This window comes from Stegodyphus dumicola, chromosome X2 (assembly GCF_044657685.1).
Source record: "Stegodyphus dumicola isolate Sdum_Otavi_A_Nest chromosome X2, ASM4465768v1".
Taxonomy (NCBI): domain Eukaryota; kingdom Metazoa; phylum Arthropoda; class Arachnida; order Araneae; family Eresidae; genus Stegodyphus; species Stegodyphus dumicola.
This window is the reverse complement of record NC_140781.1, coordinates 131,466,037-131,488,530: the sequence shown is the minus strand read 5'-3', so window position 1 is coordinate 131,488,530 and position 22,494 is coordinate 131,466,037. Positions and strand designations below refer to the sequence as shown.

The 22,494-nt window shown below is 31.8% G+C and overlaps 2 protein-coding genes across 3 annotated transcripts in view; one reads left to right on the top strand and one right to left on the bottom strand.

The window, feature by feature from the left end:
- CCHa2 (neuropeptide CCHamide-2) overlaps positions 1-19,023 on the bottom strand; it is a 32,998-nt gene extending 13,975 nt beyond the window's left edge. Inside the window, exons 1-2 of one of the 2 annotated variants that reach the window (XM_035361481.2) lie at positions 18,858-19,015; positions 1,303-1,338 (exon numbers count right to left, since the gene is read on the bottom strand). In XM_035361481.2, the coding sequence (XP_035217372.1) occupies positions 1,303-1,338; positions 18,858-18,936 (115 nt within the window). In that variant the 5' untranslated portion in view covers positions 18,937-19,015. Of the gene's footprint in view, positions 1-1,302; positions 1,339-18,857 lie in introns of both variants that reach the window. The other variant, XM_035361483.2, reaches the window with a different exon arrangement.
- Positions 6,767-22,494, top strand: part of LOC146992913 (general transcription factor II-I repeat domain-containing protein 2-like) — a 285,508-nt gene continuing 269,780 nt past the window's right edge. The window contains exon 1 of the mRNA XM_085809505.1: positions 6,767-6,884. The gene's annotated coding sequence lies outside the window, so the exon portion shown is untranslated. The remainder of the gene's footprint in view (positions 6,885-22,494) is intronic.

The following is a 22,494-nucleotide window of genomic DNA, read 5'->3' as shown; positions in this document are numbered from 1 at the left end:
AGTATTTCAGCCGCTTCTTAAAAACTGTTTCATAATATACATACTCAACAGACGGTCATAGCACTTTGCCTTTCTGGGCCAATATCGCTTCTGTTTTAGTAACTGAGGAAGCCACTACTTTTACTACATTTTAAATGTTCATTCACACAGTCGTTGTTCTTGAATAATTCTCTGAAGCATACAAGATTGCTCGATAAAATATAAAAAACAGCATTGCACAATTTACAGAACATGTGCACCCGATTAAGGATATTCAAGAGACTGTATAAGACTTTAATTGAAGATTCAAAAGCCTTTTTCTCAACTCCTTTATACTTTGCCTGTTAGAATGTAAAATTAATCACAATATAATATTCTTTTCTTATCAGGCTTTCATTCTCGATTGTCGTGTCAGCAGCACTGCTTTTACTGAATAAACAAAGCTGCTTAGTAAACTTAGTATACTTCAGCCAAGATGTTTAGTATACAGCGTTGAGAACCGTTTTCCGTTAATTCATCTTCCGTAATTATGTCCTAATTTTATTCGTTTCCTGATTAAACAAGAGAGCATATATATATCACATAGTGTTGAGAAACAGATATTTTATTAGCATCAGGTTAGCATAGTATTTGTAAATTATGAACCTTAGTTATTTGCAATAGTTTCAATAAAAAGCTTCTTTTCTTAAAATTTCATTTATTTCTAACTTTATCTCATATAATTTATCAAGGCGATCTATCTAAAGGTATTGGAAGAGATTCTTTACAGTAGGCTTTCTAATCGAAAAAACAGACATACATTTTCTTCACAAAGGAAGAAAAAAGTCTTATGGTGATAAATAATATTTTCTAAATTCGAATTTATAACCTTCCTAAGAATGCGTTTAATTTTTACAATGAATTGGAAAAGAAATAATGCTAGCTGCAAAAACCGACATTTACAGCTACATTTATTTAATTTAAGCTTATCAATGACATTGTACATATTCTTATTTTATGGAAGTGGTCTCTTTGTCTCTTGAGATATGTCATATATTATCTACTTTAACTGAATGATCAGCTTTACTTATACGTCCCAGTTAAGGGAAGTGGATTCTAAACTAAGCTTTTTGAAAAGTCTGAATGCCTCTCGCTTCTTGGGTCTTAGTTGAGTCTGAAACTTAGTAGATTACGTCTTCTGTTTATTAACATTTAACGTAAAAAACAACAAATAAAAAGAGTCTATGACTTAGCCCTTGGTGAAAGACAATTCTTCTTCATTATTTTCATTAATACTTAAAAAACCGGAAATGGAAAATATATTGCAAGTTTTTTCTTACTTACCTCCAAGGCATGAATGTCCGTAACTCTGGCAGCTGCCTTGAGAACAAAAGAAAAGAAAGATCATTGTTGTGGTGAGTCATAAATTCAATTGTGATAGCTTTACACTCATAGAAAACGCATTATTAAAAATGACATGTTCATGAATGAAAGCGGGACAGAAAACATTCTGTTTTCAAAAATTTCCCCTTTCTTTTATGAAGTGTTTGAAACAGGATATCGGATTGCATTATAATTAGTAAGCATTTCGCAAGATTCAATAACATTTGTTACTTTAATAGGAAGTTATTAAGCTAACGAATCCGCATTTTAAAATAAGCAAAGGTAGCACTTACACTTTTCGGTTGAAATTTTAACATAATAAACACGAGACGTTTTAAAATTAACAGAGAACATCAACTAGCTATTGTTTTCTAATAAGTCAGGCAGTACTGTATCTGGATTCTAAATGTGGATAATACTCACAGCACTACGACAGGTAAAGAAAAAAAAATATGAATCCAGAAAGGAAGGAATAAAAAACTGATTTTTTTAAAAAATAAGATATATTTATCCCTTCATACGAATGGCTGATAATATAAGTGAGAAGTGTAAATTTAAGATATTAAAAATAAAGTTTTACTTAAGCTGAAAGCAATCAAAAACCATAAATGTTTTGTTCCTCATTTTAAGGAAAAGTAACATCATACACTGCTATTTAATTAAATCAGACCTTTATCATTTAATAACGCATAGCGATAAAAAAAACCTCCATCTTAAAATGTTGTGATCGCATGTATACTGTGCATCACATCTGCGGTGAGACGATATGTAGGACACCAATTGAACAGAGTGATCAATAAACCATTAGTTGCACTCAGAAATATATGTGTTACGTTTGGTGCATATACTGATAACGCTTATTCTTTCAGTTGTATAAACATGCTAGCTTTTTGAAGAAGGGGAATGAGGAAACATAAATCCTTATTATGAAGTACTTGAGTTTTTGCAGCGTGTAATTAAAGATAATTGTACTGTAGACCTGTATGAATTATTTTGCTGTGGATCTTCATATAACCATAATCATAAAGTAGAAGTTGGACATCTTTAAAATTTAATCTGAGTTCCAATTTTAAGACATTTAATGGATTGCAAAAAAGACAGTTAAAGAAAAGTTCTTCAACCAAGATACGTAGAATACAGCGTTTAAAGATGTCATCCATTAAGTCTGTTTCATCTTCAGTAATTATGTCGTTTTTAACTTTAATCGTTTCCTGATTAAACAAAGAAGCATATGCATATAGTGTTGCGAATAGGATATTTTATTAGTATCAGGTTAGAACAGTATTTAGAAACTATGGCCCTTAGTTATCTGAAAAAGTTCCCAACCAAAAGCTTCTTTGCTTAAAACTTCGTTAATTGCCAGGCTTATAGTAAGTAATTTATTAGGGTGATTTTTCCAAAAATATTGGAAAGGATGCTCTACGGCAGACTTTCGATCGAAAAATACTACTGTACATTTTTCTTTACGAGAGAAGACTATCACAAAAGCCCAGTCAAGTCCCACCAGTTCTTTCCATAAAGCGGGAATGGAACCCTGCACGAAAGTACCAGTGTTCAGTGAATACATTTGATCGGCCCTTGATGTGTTTGAAAGAATGCTGAAACTACTGGAAAAAGTATTTAAGAATAGAGAATACTTACTGGGAAACAGAATATTTTATAAAATAGGTTCCAGAAATCTCTAATATCAGTGATCGTTCAGTTTCCATAAAGCGAATTAGAAGGAATAAATTATATTTTAAAAAATAATAAAACTTTCATAGTGAATGAAATCAAATGATTAAATTTCAGTTTAACAAGTAGAAACCGCGATAACAAATTTTGTGCTTTTACGGAAATAAATAAGCTGGTTTATAATCTTAGATTTTTTATTAAAAAGAATGCGAGAGATTAGTTAATTTTCTTTAAATAACATATGGTTACAACCTCATACAAAGGTTATATTAAGCAATACCTTTAATAGATGATATTCCATTCGCTGAGTAGTCGATTGTTGAACACTATAATACTTCGAATGTGATGAGAATCTCGTTGAACTTATTCGCAGCGAGATTCTACTTGGGCATTTCCGAACCTCGTGCAACATGAATGTGAGTCAGTTTTTCTTAGGAAGTCATTCTCTTTGAAAGACAACACCCGAGCGCTTTGCTGTGACTGATAAAACTAAACTTTGAACAGATAGAGATGTTTAATATTCCTATAAAGATTTCAGATGGAAAATTTACCGTGTTTACTCGCATATTTTGCCCCTCTGGTGTACTTTTCACCCAGAAATTTTTTATTTGGTTTAGGAACTATTTATGTTAATCACTGTAGTTAACTTTAACTGATTTCTTTTAAATACAGAATAAAATAATATTATTAGTAAGTCTTTTCATTACGGGGCTATGTCTTCTTCATATACGCCTTCTTCTTAGATATGGTATATGCCGCGTAATGTTAAAAAAAAAGTGTATGGAGGAATACACGAGTAGATTTGGTTCTTGAAAGTCGAACTATTTTTTTCGCCTCTCTTTTTTTGTACGTCTTGCTTATCAGTTAGATTGTAAATAGGTTGAATTTGATGTTAAATAGCTTTCTGGAAATGAAAAAAAATATTTTTAATGCTATTATGATTAATTAATTCTGAAAAAACCTTTTTGATAAAACCGACAAACAACGACCAGCCACATAGTAGCGGTTCTTAAAAGGCGGACAATACTGCATCACCAGGATGTAAAAAATTATTGTTCGAGAAACAAGTATTTCATTTTCAAAGTCACAATGTTGAACAATTGGTTTCATTATTAAGATTTAAATTTAAATTAAGGTCGCATAACAACAAGTGAAATAAATCTTAAGTACTGATACAAATTTAGATTTACATCTTTTTAAGTTTCCATACAGTGAAAAATTACAGATCTGAGTGGAGAAACTTTGAATTTACAGGACTTACAAGTTTAAATTTGCAGTTTTAGCTATTAGTAGTTTAAAGCTGCAGTTTCTTTACCATTACGGATTGGATTGGATTATTTAAATATGGTAAAGCACACGAGGGCTATCTGCCTAAAGGGAGGGATGCCTTCGTGGAGGGACTTTCTAAAGGAAACTGGCTCGTATACACGTTACACATGGGGAAAACGCCCATGCAGCCATCCCGTTCGCGGGATTCGAACCTTGGACCGAACTACCAGTGTTCAGCGTCTTTACCGCTCGGCCGCTGGTGGGCTCTTTACCATTACGAGCGACATCTGATTTGACCAATTTTAGTGCTTAAATAATTATCGTATTTTAGCAACTCTGAAATCTCTCAAAATTATTTTCTACGTCTACAACTATATAAGTTCTTTATTTCGTATTTATCTTACAAAATGGCAGATACAAAGTTTTCTTCCATGCTAACTAATATAAATATGCAGTCAGATGTAATACAACTGAAAATGTTGATAACTGAACTTAATTAGACATAGTTTAAGTTTTACTGTTCAAATGGTATTTGAACTCTATCTGAAGTACTCTCATGTGAGGTTAATTTGAACTCTATCTGAAGTACTCTCATGTGAGGCTTTACGAAAATTCTAGTTTTTTTTCCGGGTATAAATTTCTTTAAAATTTTAAACTTTCTCGGATAAGATATAACATTTTCTTCACCTCGTTTATCTAATAAACTTTCGGTCGTTTCTGATTTAAAAGCTTGCAGTGTAAGTCCTTATATTATAATAAAGTTCTAATAACTATAACTGCAAGTTAAAATTCTTATATATTTTTATATTTTGATAAATTAGTCTTTTTAATATCATAATGATTTACAGGTTTTGCTAATGTAGTTTGAAAATATAAAATAATTTAATCACGAATGCATTGATTCCCTGTTTTTTATTCCAATTAGGTAACATCAAATAAAGTTTTTTATTACTGTTACACAATTATAGAAATAAAAACACATGTCATTTGGTATTTAATAATTTTATCTGAGAAAAGAAATTTGGGTTTTAAAATTAATTTTATCAGTATATAGCGCAAAAAGGAACTACTTAAACACAGTGTCTTTGGATTTTAGGGTTTATTTTATGCTAATTGAAAATGAAAACGTATACAAAAGATTCAGTATAGCTGGCAAAAGAATTAATTTTATGCTAGTTTTCAGTTAATGGCTTAAGATCTAAAAGCTTTCATTAAATGCCCAAAACTAAAACCTAAGTTGCTGTAATACTGCATTTACTTAATACTCAGAAGAAGACGCTGTACAGAACCTAATGATAACATTGATTTAATCGTACTATGGAATGAATGGGTTATAATTTCAAATCTGTAATTTAAAGGTTTGGCATCTCAGCATAAGAAACAACATATCTTTACGTAGAAAACTGGAATTCAAATTATTGCACTTTAGTAATAGATAAGTTTGTTTAATTTATTGTGGCAATGCAGACGAAGATATAAGTTCAAGAAGGATGCTTTTGGAGACTTTCTGGGGGGCGGGACTGACTAGTCTTCATGTTAGATAGGTACCTAGTTAACACGTTACTCGGGTTAACAGTGTTCAGCGTTCAGTGGCAGTGTTCGGCGGTCTTACCACTCAGTCACTATATGGCATGCACAGAGCAAAATGGGAAATTACAGTACATTCCGGCGTACAATGCACACTTTTAATACAAAAAATGAGATCGAAATTTACGAGTGCGTGTTATACGCCAGATATAAAAATGAAAAGTTAAAAATAAAGACAAAAATAAGCATACAAAAATTAGATTTTTACATGTGCCTAAAAGCTGTTTATTTAAAATAAATGACATAACCCTATGAAATTAAAAATTTCATTATCTGATAACATGAAAAGTTCGTCATGTTTGTCTTTCGTTATATCTTTAGGCACATAATCGAATTCTGTTTCATCTTCGCCATCATTGTTAGTCAGATCCATTAATAAATAATCACATCCGTTCCATCTTTCACCTACACCAAACATCCTTCCAGCTGCCCGATTTCAAATTTTCTTTCGCAAGCTAAATTATTTTGCAAATGAAACCAGCAACGTGTTGTTTCGTTTGGCAGAAGCCATATTTACTCCTAAACGGAACCCTAGGTCAACTTTATTTCAACTAAAGCAGATGCGATTTATAAAAGCCTTCGATGTTCACTTCAGAATCACGGCTTCAAATGACTACAGAAGGCATCTGATTCCTCATTCCGCCCACGAATTCATTCAGTTCGGAATGGCATTCTTACCCCCAAATTCTGTTCTCTTTTCTCAAAACTCTAGAATAACACTCTTGAGCACATCTGCATTGAATATACAATCCACCCTCTTTGCAGAATTATTTACTCCCTCAAGCATTTGCATCCACATATTTATTGTTCTCCTTACCACCTGCCAGTTCAGTATACCACTGATCGAACGAGAGGAAAAATTCTTAGAATGAATGACTTCAAACGAGAAGAGCATCGCACATGTATCTTACAGTTTCTTCCTAAACAAAGGGGTGAGTGTTATACGGCGAATATACCTAAAGATTAATAATTGTAGTTTGAAATTACAGGTACACGTTAGGCCGGAATATACGGTAAGTAATATTAAAGTGTTACTGTTCATTTTTATGGAATGGTGGTGGCATAAAAACGGTGTATTTTTATGGAAAATTCTAGACTTCCTGAAATATTGGAAGCTAATCTTATATAAGCACTATCTTTCCTTGCTTTATCTAACAAACGCTCAGTCATGCTTGCAATGTAAGATCGTGAGAGTTAACAAAATATCTTACAGTTCACCATTAATAAGTTGTTACAGGTTTTCTTATATCCGGAGTAGAAATGAAAAGTCCAAGAATATCCTTTGCTAAATGACTAAAATAAAAAAAAAGCTGTGTTAGTTATTATAGTATTCGGATAACTTAATTCAATATCCTAAGATAAGCTACTAAAATATTAACTGAGTTCAGGAAACTATAGACTGATATTCAGATGTAACATGTAATGTGTAACTTTGTAGAAAAATGATTATTGTTTTTATTTTAAAGTATAATGACTCTACTTAAACTGCAGGTTACACTGGTTCACGAAATTGCCAGTAACGTGCAGAAACCATGAACGATTCTTGTTACCCCTCTAATGATGTGTGACTTGATTACAGCTGTACTTACTTCTTTAATTATATGTAGCTTTAATAATTAGCCGTTTATTTGTAAATTGAGTGATTAATCTTTATGAATTAACTTTTACCAAGCACATTTTTCGGAATCTGAAAAAATATTTTCTTATTAGGAAGTGCTATTTTTTAGCTTCGAAATTTTGCAATAAATTAAATACATCGTATGAGTGCGGAAGTTTCTTGCAAAAACGAATGAGAAGTTAATGTTTAGCTTTCATTAAAACTGCTTTTGGATTTTTATTTGAAGCTTTGTTATTTCAGGATAACGTTTTTACTCTATTGAAGATGCGTTCAATTAAATACCCCTGTGCGTATATTGAAAAAAAAACAGAAGATAGTGAAGAATGGAGAAGAATGTAGCAATCAAATGCATTGATGGCTAACATTCTAATTTCTTTCAAAAATCTATACTTCGAGAATATAAATGTTTTAATGATAATTTGCTTCCTTTCTATGAAAAGAGGCAAGAATATATCTACAAATCGGAACGAATAGCAAACATTTAACTGTGCTAGGTACACCCCAAATTGAATTGACAAAGGCACGCATTCATTTCAGAGCGTAATAATTCTTCATGAGCAGTTGATGCTTAGGAGATCTTTCAGTTAAAGCAATTCTTTTTATATTCTTTTAGCTCAATGAATGATAAAAGTTACAGTTTCCGTAATTTTGATTAAAAAAAAGAGCGAACAGAAAAAGTAAAATTATCGACACCTGTTTGTAAGAAACAGAGTATTCAAAGTAGAAATTTATATATAAAATTTTCTGCTTTGAAAAAGAACATTTTTGAAGGGAATAATGTTAAAATATGGACTCAATTAATTTAATTTTACACTTAAAAATAATTATCTATGCTTATTCTCTATTTTAATGACTTAATCTTTTTGAAAATCAATTAAAACATAATGAGAGAGCTGATTTTATTTATATACCGAAGAATTCGGGAGGGAAATAATTTACCCTCTTCTACTTTTCCAGTACAAAAGAAAAGTTTTAAGCAGGGTTTTTTTAACCGGTGGTACGCGTACCACTGGCGATACGCAAGAGAAAAACAGGTGATAACGCAAAGAAGCAAAGTATTTTTAATTATGAAATTCAAAAATTAAAACCCCAACATACTGATTGAGTTTTTTTCTCTAACAATCGTAAATTTACGCGATCTGAGCTTTGTTAAAGAATGATGGTGGTAGTAGTATTTTGTAGTGGTGGTACTACAGGTTTTCAGTTTTTGTGTAGATGGTACGCGTTAGTCAAAAGGTTGAGAACCGCTGATTTTAAGTATTTGGCGTTGCTTCTGGCCATAGACAATGTGTGGAACTGAAAAAAAAAATCCTAGTTTATAGCAGTTTCAAAGCAGGTATATTTATTATTTTCATTCTTCTCATTCCGGTTTTGCTGGTATAAAGAGTACTCCTATAAATATTCTTTGGTTGTTTCATGTGGTAAAAAAAAAGTGACATATAGTTTGATTTATTTCGATGATTAATATTTAGTTACGTTTCGTTTCCCATTGGAGATGAAAATAGTTGCAGAACTCTAACTTAAGCTCTGGCAATCAGGAGAAAAATAAACTTCATGGAAGTTGTTAGTGATGGTACTCATTGCAGTCCATTTATTAAAAAAAAACTTTCGCCCGTTTTGTGGCAATTTCGAATATAAAAAAGTTGAGTTAAGAAGGTGTGGTGGTGTATTTAATTATGGCAAAGCACACTAGGGCTATCTGCCTAAGGGGAGGGATGCCTTCGTGGAGGACTTTCTAAGGGAAACTGGCTCGTATACACGTTACACACGGGGAAAACCACGAAAACACCCATGCAGCCAGCCCGTTCGCGGGATTCGAACCTCGGACCGAACTACCAGGAGTTAAGGAGGAACAAACCCATCGTACTTTCTCCTACTGAAAGTAGACTATATTAATAAAACGAAAAAAAAAGGATTGCCCTCAAAATGTACAATGCCAAAAAAATGTACAATGCCTACTCAAAATATACAATACCTACAAATAATAAATTCAATAAAATGTTATTATTATTTTATTCGTTTTCCATTTGTTTTATTACTTTATTTAATTTTTATTATATCTAAATCCAGTTTGTTTTTAATTTATCAGAAGTTTAACTTACTGATAATTTGGTTTATCGCAACAAATAATTCAACTATAAGTAATTTATTGCTTCATTTGTTATCATTTTATTAAGTTTTGTTCACCACTCCTGACGAGCTTCCACAGGGCATTTCTAATTTCAGAAATTAAACTGCTTGGAAACAGTAAAAATTTTTGATTTCATGTTAAAAACATTTACTTCGGATGTGATTAAGCATTTAATGACTACTTTTACATATAAGCACATAGGCAGTTAGTAGATCTTAAGTAAGACAGACGGATATGAAAGAATTGGGATATCTCAGTATACATAAGAGAAAATAATAATTAATTTATAATTTTTTTTAGGGAGAAAAACCCTTAGTTTTTTTTGTCTATGGAGAAAGTCCATGTTAATTTCAAAATGTAGGAATAAAAAGTTGCACTTTGATTCTGCAAAATTGAAAAAAAAGATCATTTAGATTTTTTGAAGCCGACATAGTTACACTTTGATTTTACAAAGCCGAAAAAAATTCATTTAAATTTTTTTAAGTCGAAGAAGTTTCCCTTGTGTTTCTTCTGAGTAGAAGAATTTCACTTAAGTTTTCTCTAAGATAAAAATATTTCCTTTTAATTTTTCCCAGATGAAAAAATTTCACTATTCCTACTACTAACTTCTCATGTTTCCAACACCATATTTTAAGGTCTTATTATAAAATAAATATGATGAGTCATTTAAAAGGGATACCATGAAAATTCTTATGAAGCTCGATGTTTTTCTTTTTGTTAGTTTATTTAAAACAACAAAAAAATGTCGAAACCTTTGTATTAATTATTAATACGAAACTCGTAGCTTATGACGATTTCATTTTAACGCTGACGATTCAAAATATTTTGACTGTAGCAAATTCATACACTCATCGTATAGAAGAGCCCAAACTCAACTTCCTTACCTTACAGAACGTGTGTAGTGTCTTATGTTAATTAACCAAGTTATATTATTATTTTACACATACTGTCATGTGTACTTCGGTCTACTTCCACCAGGATATGAGTTATTTAACACAGAATTCTTGAGTCTGAGAGACCATCTCAGCATTTACCGCTGACCAGTTACTCCGTAACACCTACCTGCTACTGAACTGAAATATCACATTTAGCATTTGCTTCACGAACAGGTTCAGTTAAAGTTTATTTAGGAACGCGTTGTTTTGCATTAAACATTTTAATTGGATCGGAACAATTATTTCGTGTTTCCAGCAGATAGAGGTTATTAAGTTTCTTTTACTCTATTGTTAGTGTAGCCGTTAACCTGACATATTAGTAAAGAATTTTATTTTAAATATTCATCTGAATCATTTACTGTACTTTAGAAGGCAAGAAGGAATAATAAGTCGTTTGTCTGTGTTCACGGTTCTAGAGCTAGCATTCAGAGTAACGTAGAATAGTGCACATTTGTTCAGTATTCCACGAACAAATAGTGATTCTGCGAAAGTAAACGCAATACTTCTGAAAGCAACACACAAAAAATGTTTACGTTCAGAATTGATATGGGCTCAGAAATTTCAAATGTGAATACTTACATAAGAAACTGGATTTATTTTCATTTCTAGCACCTGGAAGACAAAGAAATTATGTGCCAATGCAGAAAAATTGCTTCCAGTTCTATGAAAAAGTATTATCTTTCAGGTCATTGTTCTGAAAAGAGGAAATTTAAGACGTTATTTGCAAATAGCAAAACTTTATCTTGTTATTCAGCTTCTAGGATATCTGGAAAAATGAAATGGGAAGCTTATTTCGATCTCAAAATAGCGTCTTCGAATATATGTATAGCATCTTCGAGTACTTCGCTTAATTTAGTGCATATTAAATGAGCTGTTAGTTACAAATTAAATATTTATTTGGAATATTAGATTAAATTGTCTCTGAGATGTAAAGCAAAGAGAAAAAGGATTTATATCGGCTCAAATATGAGACCTATTAAGTATGCTTTCTTTTATTTTCAATTAAATTATTTACAAATTGCAGATGTTCAGTTGAATTGAAATGTGTTTGTGTTTTTATTTTACATTGATAGTTTTTCAGATATTTATTTTTCTCTACATCTTTTTTCTGAGAATTTTTAAGCTTTCGGTGAATTTGCATATTTCGGTTTAGTGTTTCGAGTACAATCTTAAGTGCAATATACTCGCATTTTCTAAATTCAGGAAATATTTCCAAATTTATAGATGTTGCTATTCTACTTTTTCTTGCATTAAATAATGTTTATAAGAAAATGTTTGAAAATAACAGCAGTTATATGAAGAAAATTATATACAAACTACTCTTTTGCTCTGTGAAGCAATGAAAGAAATCTACATATTCCGGATGCCGTATAACGTGCCTTATTAAATATCTAATAATGCGCTTAGAAATTTTTGTAAAACTTATCTGTATATAGGGGTGAATCATTAGAAATTGATCACATGTTAATTTAGTTATTTAAAAAAGTCCATGCATTTCGTTTGATTCACCTTCCATTTCGTCTTTTATTCCTCAGTTAGTGTTTAGAAGTTAAGGAATAAACTCGTTCTGACGATGCAACACATGCAACACAATGCAAAATGTAACACAATGCAAAATGACAATTAATTGTAGACAAAGTGCTTAACAACTCAACTCTTTTTTTTTCTGAAGCGCCACCAGCAGCCGAGCGGTAACCTCGTTGAACACTTGTATTCGGTTCGAGGTTCGTATCCCGCAAATGGGCTGGCTGCATGGACGTTTTCTTGGATTTCCCCATGTGTAACATGTATATAACTCAGTTTCTCTTAGAAATTCTTTCACAAGGGCATCCCTTCCCTTAGACAGACAGCCCTCGAGGCTTTGCCATAAACACATAAACCAAATCAAACCAAACCTTTTTCTAAAGCAATATCATAATTAATCCTACCCACAGACATTTCCCTAATGCTAATGCAGATGTATTAAAAATAGTTCTCGGTAATAGCACAAAACAGCTTACTCTACCGAGTGAGATGTCATCCGGTCTGAGGAAGATCTTTATCTCAAACTGGCACGCTGGCCGTATGCAGCCCTCGAAAGAATTTTATGCTGGCCGCGAATACATATCAATTATAGATTTGTTGCACATATGTTGTTGGGAAGATTTCAAGATTTTAGTTACTTGGAACTTACACTATTAATAAAAACATGAATAACACAACAGAAAATCGATAAATGGATTAATTTCCAATGCAATATAAATCTTATTCAAATATTTTAAGATACAGATTTTATTAACTTTTATTCATAATTGTCAAAAAATAAATAAGCTCAGTTACGAATTTTTGAGCTAAGAATAATTGTTTTATTCGAGCATCTACGATTCACAATGAAAATGATTTCTAGCAATATTTTTCTGAAGCTATAAATTTTAATAGAATCAAAACGCCATCAAGCGTCAAGCTGTAGTAAGAAATGAAAGAGGTTTATAATTATTTAAGAACAAATATATGTATTTTTATTTATGAACCGAAGAAAAATTTAATAAATAAGAGAAAGAGACCTAGGTTATAATTATTTATTCTCAAATTTTATCACACTTGGAAAAAGTTTCTCTGAAAGCTTAGAAAATTTTTATAATTTGTTTATTCTTAGTTAAAATTTATTCAAATAACTTATTTAATGATTAATTAAATATCTTAGAATTATTTGAAAGAACTGTAAGTCTAAGAAATTAATATTTAGCTGTCAGTATATTTGAATAAGCAAGTATACCTAACAATTTTTCCAACATTTTAGGTCGGAAACAAATAACCGCCTGGAAGGTGTAGTGGTTAATGTCTCCGACTGCGATACAGAAGGGCCCAGGTTTGAATCCCGGAGAAGGTATGGTGGTAACTGTTCGTTCATTCAATAGGAGGCAACGATGGCCGCCTATTAGGTGCCTCCACAACAAAATGGTTACCTAGGCCTGGCCTTAAGGTGTGGTGGTGTATTTAATTATGGCAAAGCACACTAGGGCTATCTGCCTAAGGCGAGGGATGCCTTCGTGGAGGACCTTCTAAGGGGAACTGGCTCGTATACACCTTACACATGGGGAAAACCACGAAAACACCTATGCAACCAGCCCGTTCGCGGGATTCGAACTTCGGACCGAACTACCAGTGTTCAGCGACTTTACCGCTCGGCCGCTGGTGGGCCCTGGCCTTAGGAGTGGCTAATGTCGAATAAGCAAGCGCCCGCCGTTAGATTAAAAAGATAGGTAGTAAATAAATATTTGAATTTAAAATTTATTTACACCTTCCATTTCGTCTTTTATTCCTCAGTGAGTGTTTAGAAGTCAAGGAATAAACATCGTGGTTACGATATAATGAAATATAGCACAATATAAAATGACATTTAATTGTAGACGAAGTGCCTAACAACCCTATTCCTTTTTCTGAAGAAAAAGCAAGTCTTTTTTTTATTATTATTATTATTATTATTATTATTATGCTAGCGAAAGATTTTCAGCTTGTTAAAAAAAAAAAAAAAATTAGAAATTTTGGTCCGTCAGCGGTTTTCAGGCCTTGCACTCGGCCCGAGTGCCATCACTAATCTAAGGTGTAACGAATAGCATATTCTTAAACATAATGCTGTAGAATCACTATTATTTTGCAAGAAAGTGTCTGGAATCATCCGGCATGCCTTTCCCTGGAAATCAGAGCAGAACATTACAAGAAAGCTCCTGAATGCATTGTTGTATGAAAATATTGGGATTAATCGGTATGTTCTATGAAAATATTGGGATTAATCGGAAGATTAATCGGTATGAGGAGTGAACACTAATATTTCGTGATTATGTATTTTTCTTTTATCTTAGTTAACAGAACTGATAATCTCAACTCATCGCCATAGGCAACTTCTGGAATATAAAAGTGAAATGCTTCTCTTAGAGTTGAATTTCCCGGGAGATTGCGAGTGTGATAAGATGATGCTCAGGATTGTTTCCAATCAGTATAACGATTTATAATTCTTTTATACGTATTGTCTTTATCAAAGAGAATATAACATAAGAATGTATCGCCTTTATGAAAGTCATTCTTAACAATATTTCGCGGAATGGATTTCATAAAATACAGTCCAACGATTATTCAAATTGTGCTGCCGAGATAGCATTACCGGCAGCGCCATTTTGGAGAATTATATATCGTCAGATGATTGGTTCGAAAGATATAGTGCGAAAGATTATATGCTACCAGACAATCATTTTGCAACGAGTGAGAAAACCTGAACAATTTAAAAATTTTTAAAATTAGTTTTAATTTTCAAAAGATAAATTCGTCGAGGTATACATAAAATGAGGTATGACTGCAAAAACAATTAACAACAAGCTATAATTAATTATTTCATTATTTGTTGGTATAATGGTCAGTTAGCAATGCTCTACGTTTAATTGGAATATACAGAAATTTTCTGCCTATCATAAGTTTGGGATCCAGGTTTATTAACTCTTAAATAACTTAATAATTATTCATCATAACTCCTTATCATTTCAAAATTTATATTTCATTACATAGTATTCTACTACATTTCTTTTGGATTCATTAGCGCATTTTAATTTCTTTTTATCAGTTTTTAGTGCCTTTTTGATCTTTGATTTATGTCCTTCTCTTGCCTCAATTTGTTTATTATGTAAGTAGAAATTTGAGATTAAAATGAATTATACTTAATGCTTAAAAATCTTCTGGCTTTGACTGAGATAAACTCCTTTCATAGCTTTTACAAATTTCTTCAAAAATATGAAGAACGGAAATATGTAACGAAGTTTTAACGAGATCTATAAACATTAATAACTGTTTACTTAGTGATTCTATTTCTTGAACCAAAGATTATTTTTTTGGACTAGCAAGTAAAATATGTTTAAGCAAATTTTTGGCTGGTATTTTTCGGAAAGAAATCGCGATCAATTTTCAGATTGGATTCTAAGCTAGTCTCATGAACGATAATAATAATAATAAAAGGTTTTTCTAATGCTACAATTCCTTCTGCTGCTCATATATTAAATTACTTGTGTTATTCCAGACAAATAAAAAAGGTTCTTTGCGTCCGTTTCCTGTAATGACAGGGAGAAACTTTCTTTGTTATTTGTTTCTTGCTCATATAATCATGTACGTGTTTTAGTCACAGTTGACTGATTTATACTCAAAGTGTTTGCTGTCTTCAGCTCAATCACGAGATTTTCCTTTTATACAGTGACCTATACCTGCGACATAGTTTCATGAAAGAAGCAATCAGGGAAAGCTTCATGAACATTTGATAGTCAATGCTGTTAAATAGAAACACTCATTAAACATTCTCTTATTTTATCATATTCATATTTTTGTAACTGGATAAATATGTGAGTTTTGTGGTGTTCAATACGAGGGAAATATGATGCTAAACACAGTGAGGGATAGTTTAATTTTATCTTCAAATAAATTAAGATAAAGGTATTATAACTAGCTAAAATTCATTTCAACCTTTTAAAATTTGTTCTGAATTATCTGCAAATTCGAAATTTTTATTTGATTTAAAATACAATTTTGCGTATGAGATGAGATAAATTCCTAGTTTAATTGCTGCTGATCAGTAGTTATAGATCTCTTAATAAAAATCCTAATGCTTTCATCGTTATAAGGAAAATTAACAACCTCATTTGTTTTATTAATATCATCTGCTTGACTTGATAAAATACCATCACATGCGCCTGATTATAAGATGTTGTCATATCAATTAATGAAAAAATGTGTTTATTTTCTTGTTGATTTGCAAAATAAAATTTAAATTTCAGGGAAAAAGTAATCTGTAAATAAAAGTTGAAATTAAGATAAATATAGCTTTAAGTACTTAAAGATAAAAAAATTAAGTATTAAATACCATCTTTTGGAAACATTACTTCATTTAATTCAATCGATTTCGTCAGTCAAACTATTTTTTTTTCGTCAGGAAAATTACCACTCTGTGACAATTTTCCATCTGAAACATGCAGCTCGGTGTATTTCAGACATATTGAGATAATTTAGTTTATACGCGCACTGTGACTAAAGTATTCTACTTTTTAGCAAGAAGTTTTACAAAATAGGCATATATAGAATTTTATAAGCAATGTAACACAACTAGTTTTTTAAGGAAACTGTGAAGGAAAAATAATGGAATAAATGAGTCAGTTATACAATTGCCTGCAAATTTTTTAAATTAGACTATTATTTTAATAGTTTCATTTTCTAGAAGCAAATGTGTGTCTTAAAAATGAAACCAATTGATCTTAAATATATGTAAAAATAATGAACTGCTAAATATGTGTCTGTTTAAAAATGACTAAAAAAACATGCCCTTATTGTCAGATTAAATCCCTTAAAAAAAGTCTCAAAGTTACTAAGCTACCCCCCTCCAAATAAAAACCGGAAATATGCAATTAAAAACGTATTACATTATATTCCAAGTAAAGTGTTGCCTTTTTATCCAAATATCAGCTTTTGGCGAACTACTGATTATGACAATATTTCAGAAAAAATATTCTATAGCTGAAAGCTTATGGTTATTTACGAAATAAAACGAGTTTCTATATTGCAGCGTCATTAGGTTATTATGAAGCAGGAGACCAGAAAAATGTACAATGCCCTCGCTGGGACTCGAACCTCTCGAATACGTGCCAAGTGCGCTATCGTTACACCACGAAGGCATGCGGAAAGGAGGGAGAAAATACCTCCTATACTCCCCCCTCTTTTAAAGGGAGACTGGGGATTAGGGGATCTAATCGTCAAATCCTAATGGTGAAGAATCATCATTCACCACCTTTTAGTTCGGGCGCCACTGTAGAGTAAATTAGAAATTTTCAATATCAGGAAACTGAAGAAATGAGCAATGCCCTCTCCAGGACTCGAATCTGGACCTCTCGAATACACGCCGAGTTTGCTACCGCTACACCACGAAGGCATGCGGAAAGGAGGGAGAAACTATTTTATAATATTTCCATAATTTTATAAGTACTCATGAATTTAATCTGCAGGATAACCAATATTTATCATGCTCTTTCACACTTTCATTCATGGACTCTAGTGCTATAATAATAATAATAATAGTATATTTATAATAGAAACAATGGTTCAATCTTTTTTTATGGTTATCGATCAATATTGTTTACTCTAAGTAATTTAAATGAATATAAACAGTTGAAAATATAATGCTTATTTTCCGCAAAAGTATTCAGAAATAATATTTTTTCTACAAAATCTAGACTTGTAGGGTTTTTATTATTTTAATTAACCAGTTATGATTTAGAGCTTTGCTGTCAAATCTTCCTTCCGTTTCCACGCCAGAAAGAAAATTAGTTCGCGCGTATTTAAGATGAGGTTTTGAGAGTGTAAGATTAGGCTGCTAGCTCAGATAAGATTTGTACTCTTCGGACTTGCATTATAATTGCTGAAATTTGAATATTTACACCGGTTCACTTGTGAGTTAGCTTCGCGTTTAATTTATCTGTACGGCCTTTAACTACCAGATTATTTAAATTTAAATTTTACATTTGAACTTTCCGTTATTTTAAGTTATCTCGCCATAAGTGCTGGCTGAGTTGTAAGAACCAGTTGTGCATTCTGTTCTACTTCAGTTTTAACAAAGGGTCTTTTACACCCTTCTCAAGGCTCTGTTGTTATTTTAGACTTAGCAAGGATTCGCTACTAGTCTATCTAAACTTTGGTTACAATTTATGATAACTAAACTTTATAGGCTGAGCAAGCGATTGTGATGCTGAGTGGCAGCCAAGGATTGGAACAGAACTAAAAATAGTTCAAAAGATGGCTCATTACTTACTAATTATTAACTAACAAGAAGGCGTTAAACTTCATACATTTAAAGTGAACATTTGTATTCCAGAAACCTAATCTTTAATAACTCTTTTAAGCACACTGTATTTAAAGACCTAAAGCACGAATTATTATAACTGTGTTCTTGATATTTTTTTGCCACAAAACATCTAAATGAAGTTAATCGTATCAGGCAAAACTTAATTACTATTGCTATCAAAAATTTGAAGATGCCACAAACAAAATTTTCAATTTTAATGTTGCTTTTAATATACATTTTTGGTTGCCTTCGAGCAAACGTCATGCCATTAGAAAATTTACGTTCTTTTTAAAATGTAGACATATTCTTAATTGTTTGATCTTTAAGTAAAGGTAGACGAAAAAAGGAGGAAATAATATTTACACTTTATTACTAATTAAGAATGATAACTAAATATCGAGGCCTAAGCTGAAATTAATTGAATTGCCGTATTCAGTAATAGCAAAAACATCTTACCTCCAGCAGAGACAGTTTCAAAATAAGCAAAAGTTAAAATTGCTGCCAAAGCCAATGGACAAACTCTGTTAGAGGTCATCCTAATTCGATGGATAAGAAAGTTGAAAAACCCCTTCTATGTCCAACAGTTGTGTTCTGTCGCAAGAGAACTAAAGGCGCTTTATCTCGCTCTCTCTATATATATCTGTGCATGTATGTGTGTGTATATATATATATATATATGCCTACTTAGAAGCCAATCGAAAAGTAGATGCATTAAAACAAGAACAGGATGTTCAAACACCATTTCCACGCAAAACAGAGTAGGCAAATGCGGACGTTAATGACGTTTGTTTCACCGTCCCTGCGGGATGGCACCTTAAAAAAATAGCACTCAAGAAATAACGCAGATCCCTACATATGTCATTAAGGTAGCTATTGTTGAAGTTTGGATACTTTTAGTTTGATCTCTTCTATATTCCTCTAGGGACTTGCATTAATCCAGAGCTTTGGATATGCAGAAGCGTCTTTGTATTTCGAATAAAAGCAATTGATACCAGTTTTTTATAAGAGCAAAAAAGGAGAAAAAAGGGGGGAAGAGGGCTTGTAATATGCAATTTGAAAACTTCTCAAAGTTTAATTTTAATTCCTGCATTTATTTATCTGTTCTTTTTATGTAATACATAATCCTCTAAAACACGAATTAATTCTTTAGCAGTATTTTCCTTCATCTGAAGTTTTCAAAAGGATTAATTACATTTTTCCCCAGGAGCACATTTTCAAGTGGATTACTTGCGATGATGCTCAAGAGATGAGTGTAAAGAAGTTTTTTGCATATTCAACAGTGCTGACAGTTGTTTGCACCGTACCTCTGAATAATACGACTAGTCAGTTAATTAATAAGAAATAGCATGAAAAAATGGGATAAAACTTAAATATTTAATAACATGACATGGATATATTTATGTAAAATAGAAAAGTCTATCCCTAGAGGTAAGCAGGAAGGGGGAAACTTGCAGAGGATATAAAAATCATAAAATAATATTTGATGTTTTCGGATTTTAAATTACATTAACTATTATTGTTCCACTCGGAAATAAAACCCTCCGAAGATATTCTCTGTGTGCACAGATGTTCTTTTTTATACTCACTGAGAATTTTCTTTTGTTTTGCTTTTTGAATAAATTCTATTTAGTTGAACACTTTATCAGTAAGTACGATTAAAAGATGGGTATAATTATTTAAATTTATTAAAATTAAAAAAACTAAGGCTCAATTTAATCTAGATGTTTGAAAGAGAAACCTTTTGTGTTCTAAACGTGGAATTAGTTTTATATCCTGCAGAAAACAAAAATATAATTCAGCCTAATTTTTATTCTCAGGAGATCTTAAGCTTTCATTAGTACTGAAAGATTTTATAAGTTGCATTTAAATTAGTTTTTTACTCAAAGCAAAGTTATTAAATTAAAAAAAATTGATTTTAGTAAGGTTTGTTTTACCCTGTTTTTACATAATGCATCATATTTCTAACATAACGAAAAGTCTATACTACTGTTTCTTCGAAACCTTACAATTTTCTAACAAATTTTTATTTCATAAATGTACATGGTTTAACCTCTTTAAAGAAAACTAATCTCTTTACAATATAAAGAGATTAATTTATGTTGTAAAGAACAGAACCTTGTTTTCCTGTAATTACTAGCAAGTCCAAATCCAATTGTAGACAAAATGTTCTTTTATTTTGGCATATTATTTACATGGATATGCACTGCATGCCTACAGTATTGTAAGACTGAATTCTTTTCAGTCAATCGCAGTGGAGCTGCGATTCGTGGCAAATATTATTACAATGGCTTAAACTTACTTATGCTTTATTATATCATCCTCTTACGGAAAAGAGTTTAACAGAAATTGTGAGATTCTTCAGGCGAAATCTGTTTTAAAGTTTCAGATTCAAAGTTTTAAAAAAATAAAAGCAACAAGCATTTAATAAACAGATATCAATATTAGTGACCAAAATAATAGTTATCAACTCTGGTAAAAGAAAATTCGAGCTGAGGCGAGAAACTTCGCTTCTAAATGCTTCAATCAAAGGCTGCGTTGATAAATTATCTCACCGCTAGCAATGAAATCGCAGGAAAGAAATTTTTCTTGATGAGAATGACAGCATAATCTATTGAAAATGAATGACACAAGTAAAATTGGGGGCATCCAAAAAATAAATTAAACATATTTGTGCAAATTAAAGTCAGTTTCTTAAAATATTGATATCTGATGAAGAATTCATTTGTAAAAAAAAAAAACCTAGTATTACATAAACAGTTTAGAAGGAAGGGATGCGAACCTCTGTATCTTTAATTCAGAGCAAAGAAAATTACAGTTTATTTGTTCGGTAGAGAATGCGTTTATTTAGTAGTTTATTCTCCACTCATTTTTATCGATACCACTGCACAAATACATTTATCATCTTCAACCTACTACTGGTAATTAAAACGTCTCTTGTTTTCAAATTGTAAAGTCACTAAGCTATTTTGAAGGAGACGGGGGAAATGAGCAGTGAATCGATGATATAATAAAGCCGGGAAACTGGACCTCTCAAATACGTTCCGAGCATGCTTCCAATTACACCGTGAAGGCACGCGGAAAGAAGCAATACTCCTCCTTTTTAAAGGGCAACTGGGGATTAAGAGATCCAATCGCCAAATCCTGGTGTTGTATCCTGACAAATTATCTTCTACCACCTTTTAGTTCGGGTGTCACTAGTACAGTCATTAGGTTTTTTGAAGTAGATGACGTGAAAAATGAACAGTGCTCTCCCAGAGACTCGAACCTGGACCTCTCGAATACGCGCCGAGTTTGCTTCCACTTACACCACGAAGCATGCAGAAAAATAGGAGAAAATACCTTAAAAACAACGAATGTCGTAAGATCTCAGTTATTTTGTGTTAATCGTGACAGGAAAGGAAAAACTGCGCCACCGATTAAAAATACTATTTATCACAATAACTAAAAGACAAATCATTGTTACATCGGAATTTAAAAGGAAGAATTTCCTAAATAAAATCGGTCGATTTTTTTAGGCATCGAAACAAAGAATTTTTTTATAGATATGCTTTTGTCTTCAGCTTAATGGGTTTCATTTTATTTGAATTATTTAATTATTTGAAATTACTATTCTTTTATTCATCCTTTTCATTTCATTGCACGTTCTCGAAGCAAATATGCAAAATGACTGAAATTCACTCGGCAAGGCAGAAATAAACTAAAAGCTTTCATTTTAACAACATAGGATATTTTAATAAAAAATGGGCTCCTTTTTGCTTCTGTAAATTGCTTCCGTATTTAGGTTTTAATCTTACAAAGCAGTTGTGGCTTAAACATTCGGTACTGTATTTCATTGTTATTTTTAATAATAGTTTGTCAGACCTATCTATTTTGCTAACCAAGAAGCTTTTCAGTTTTTTTTCAGTTTCATTTCTAATCCCCCCTAACCGGTTACGATAATCAGATCTATATAAATACACTGGTGTGCAAAACTTAAGCAACAATGTAAATTTTAATCAGATAGCCATGGAATTGTAGAAAAGGGTTTCTTGCGTTCAGTACAATGAACATACAACTCAGTAGAAAGGTCATGCGTATGCAAATGTCAAGAAGA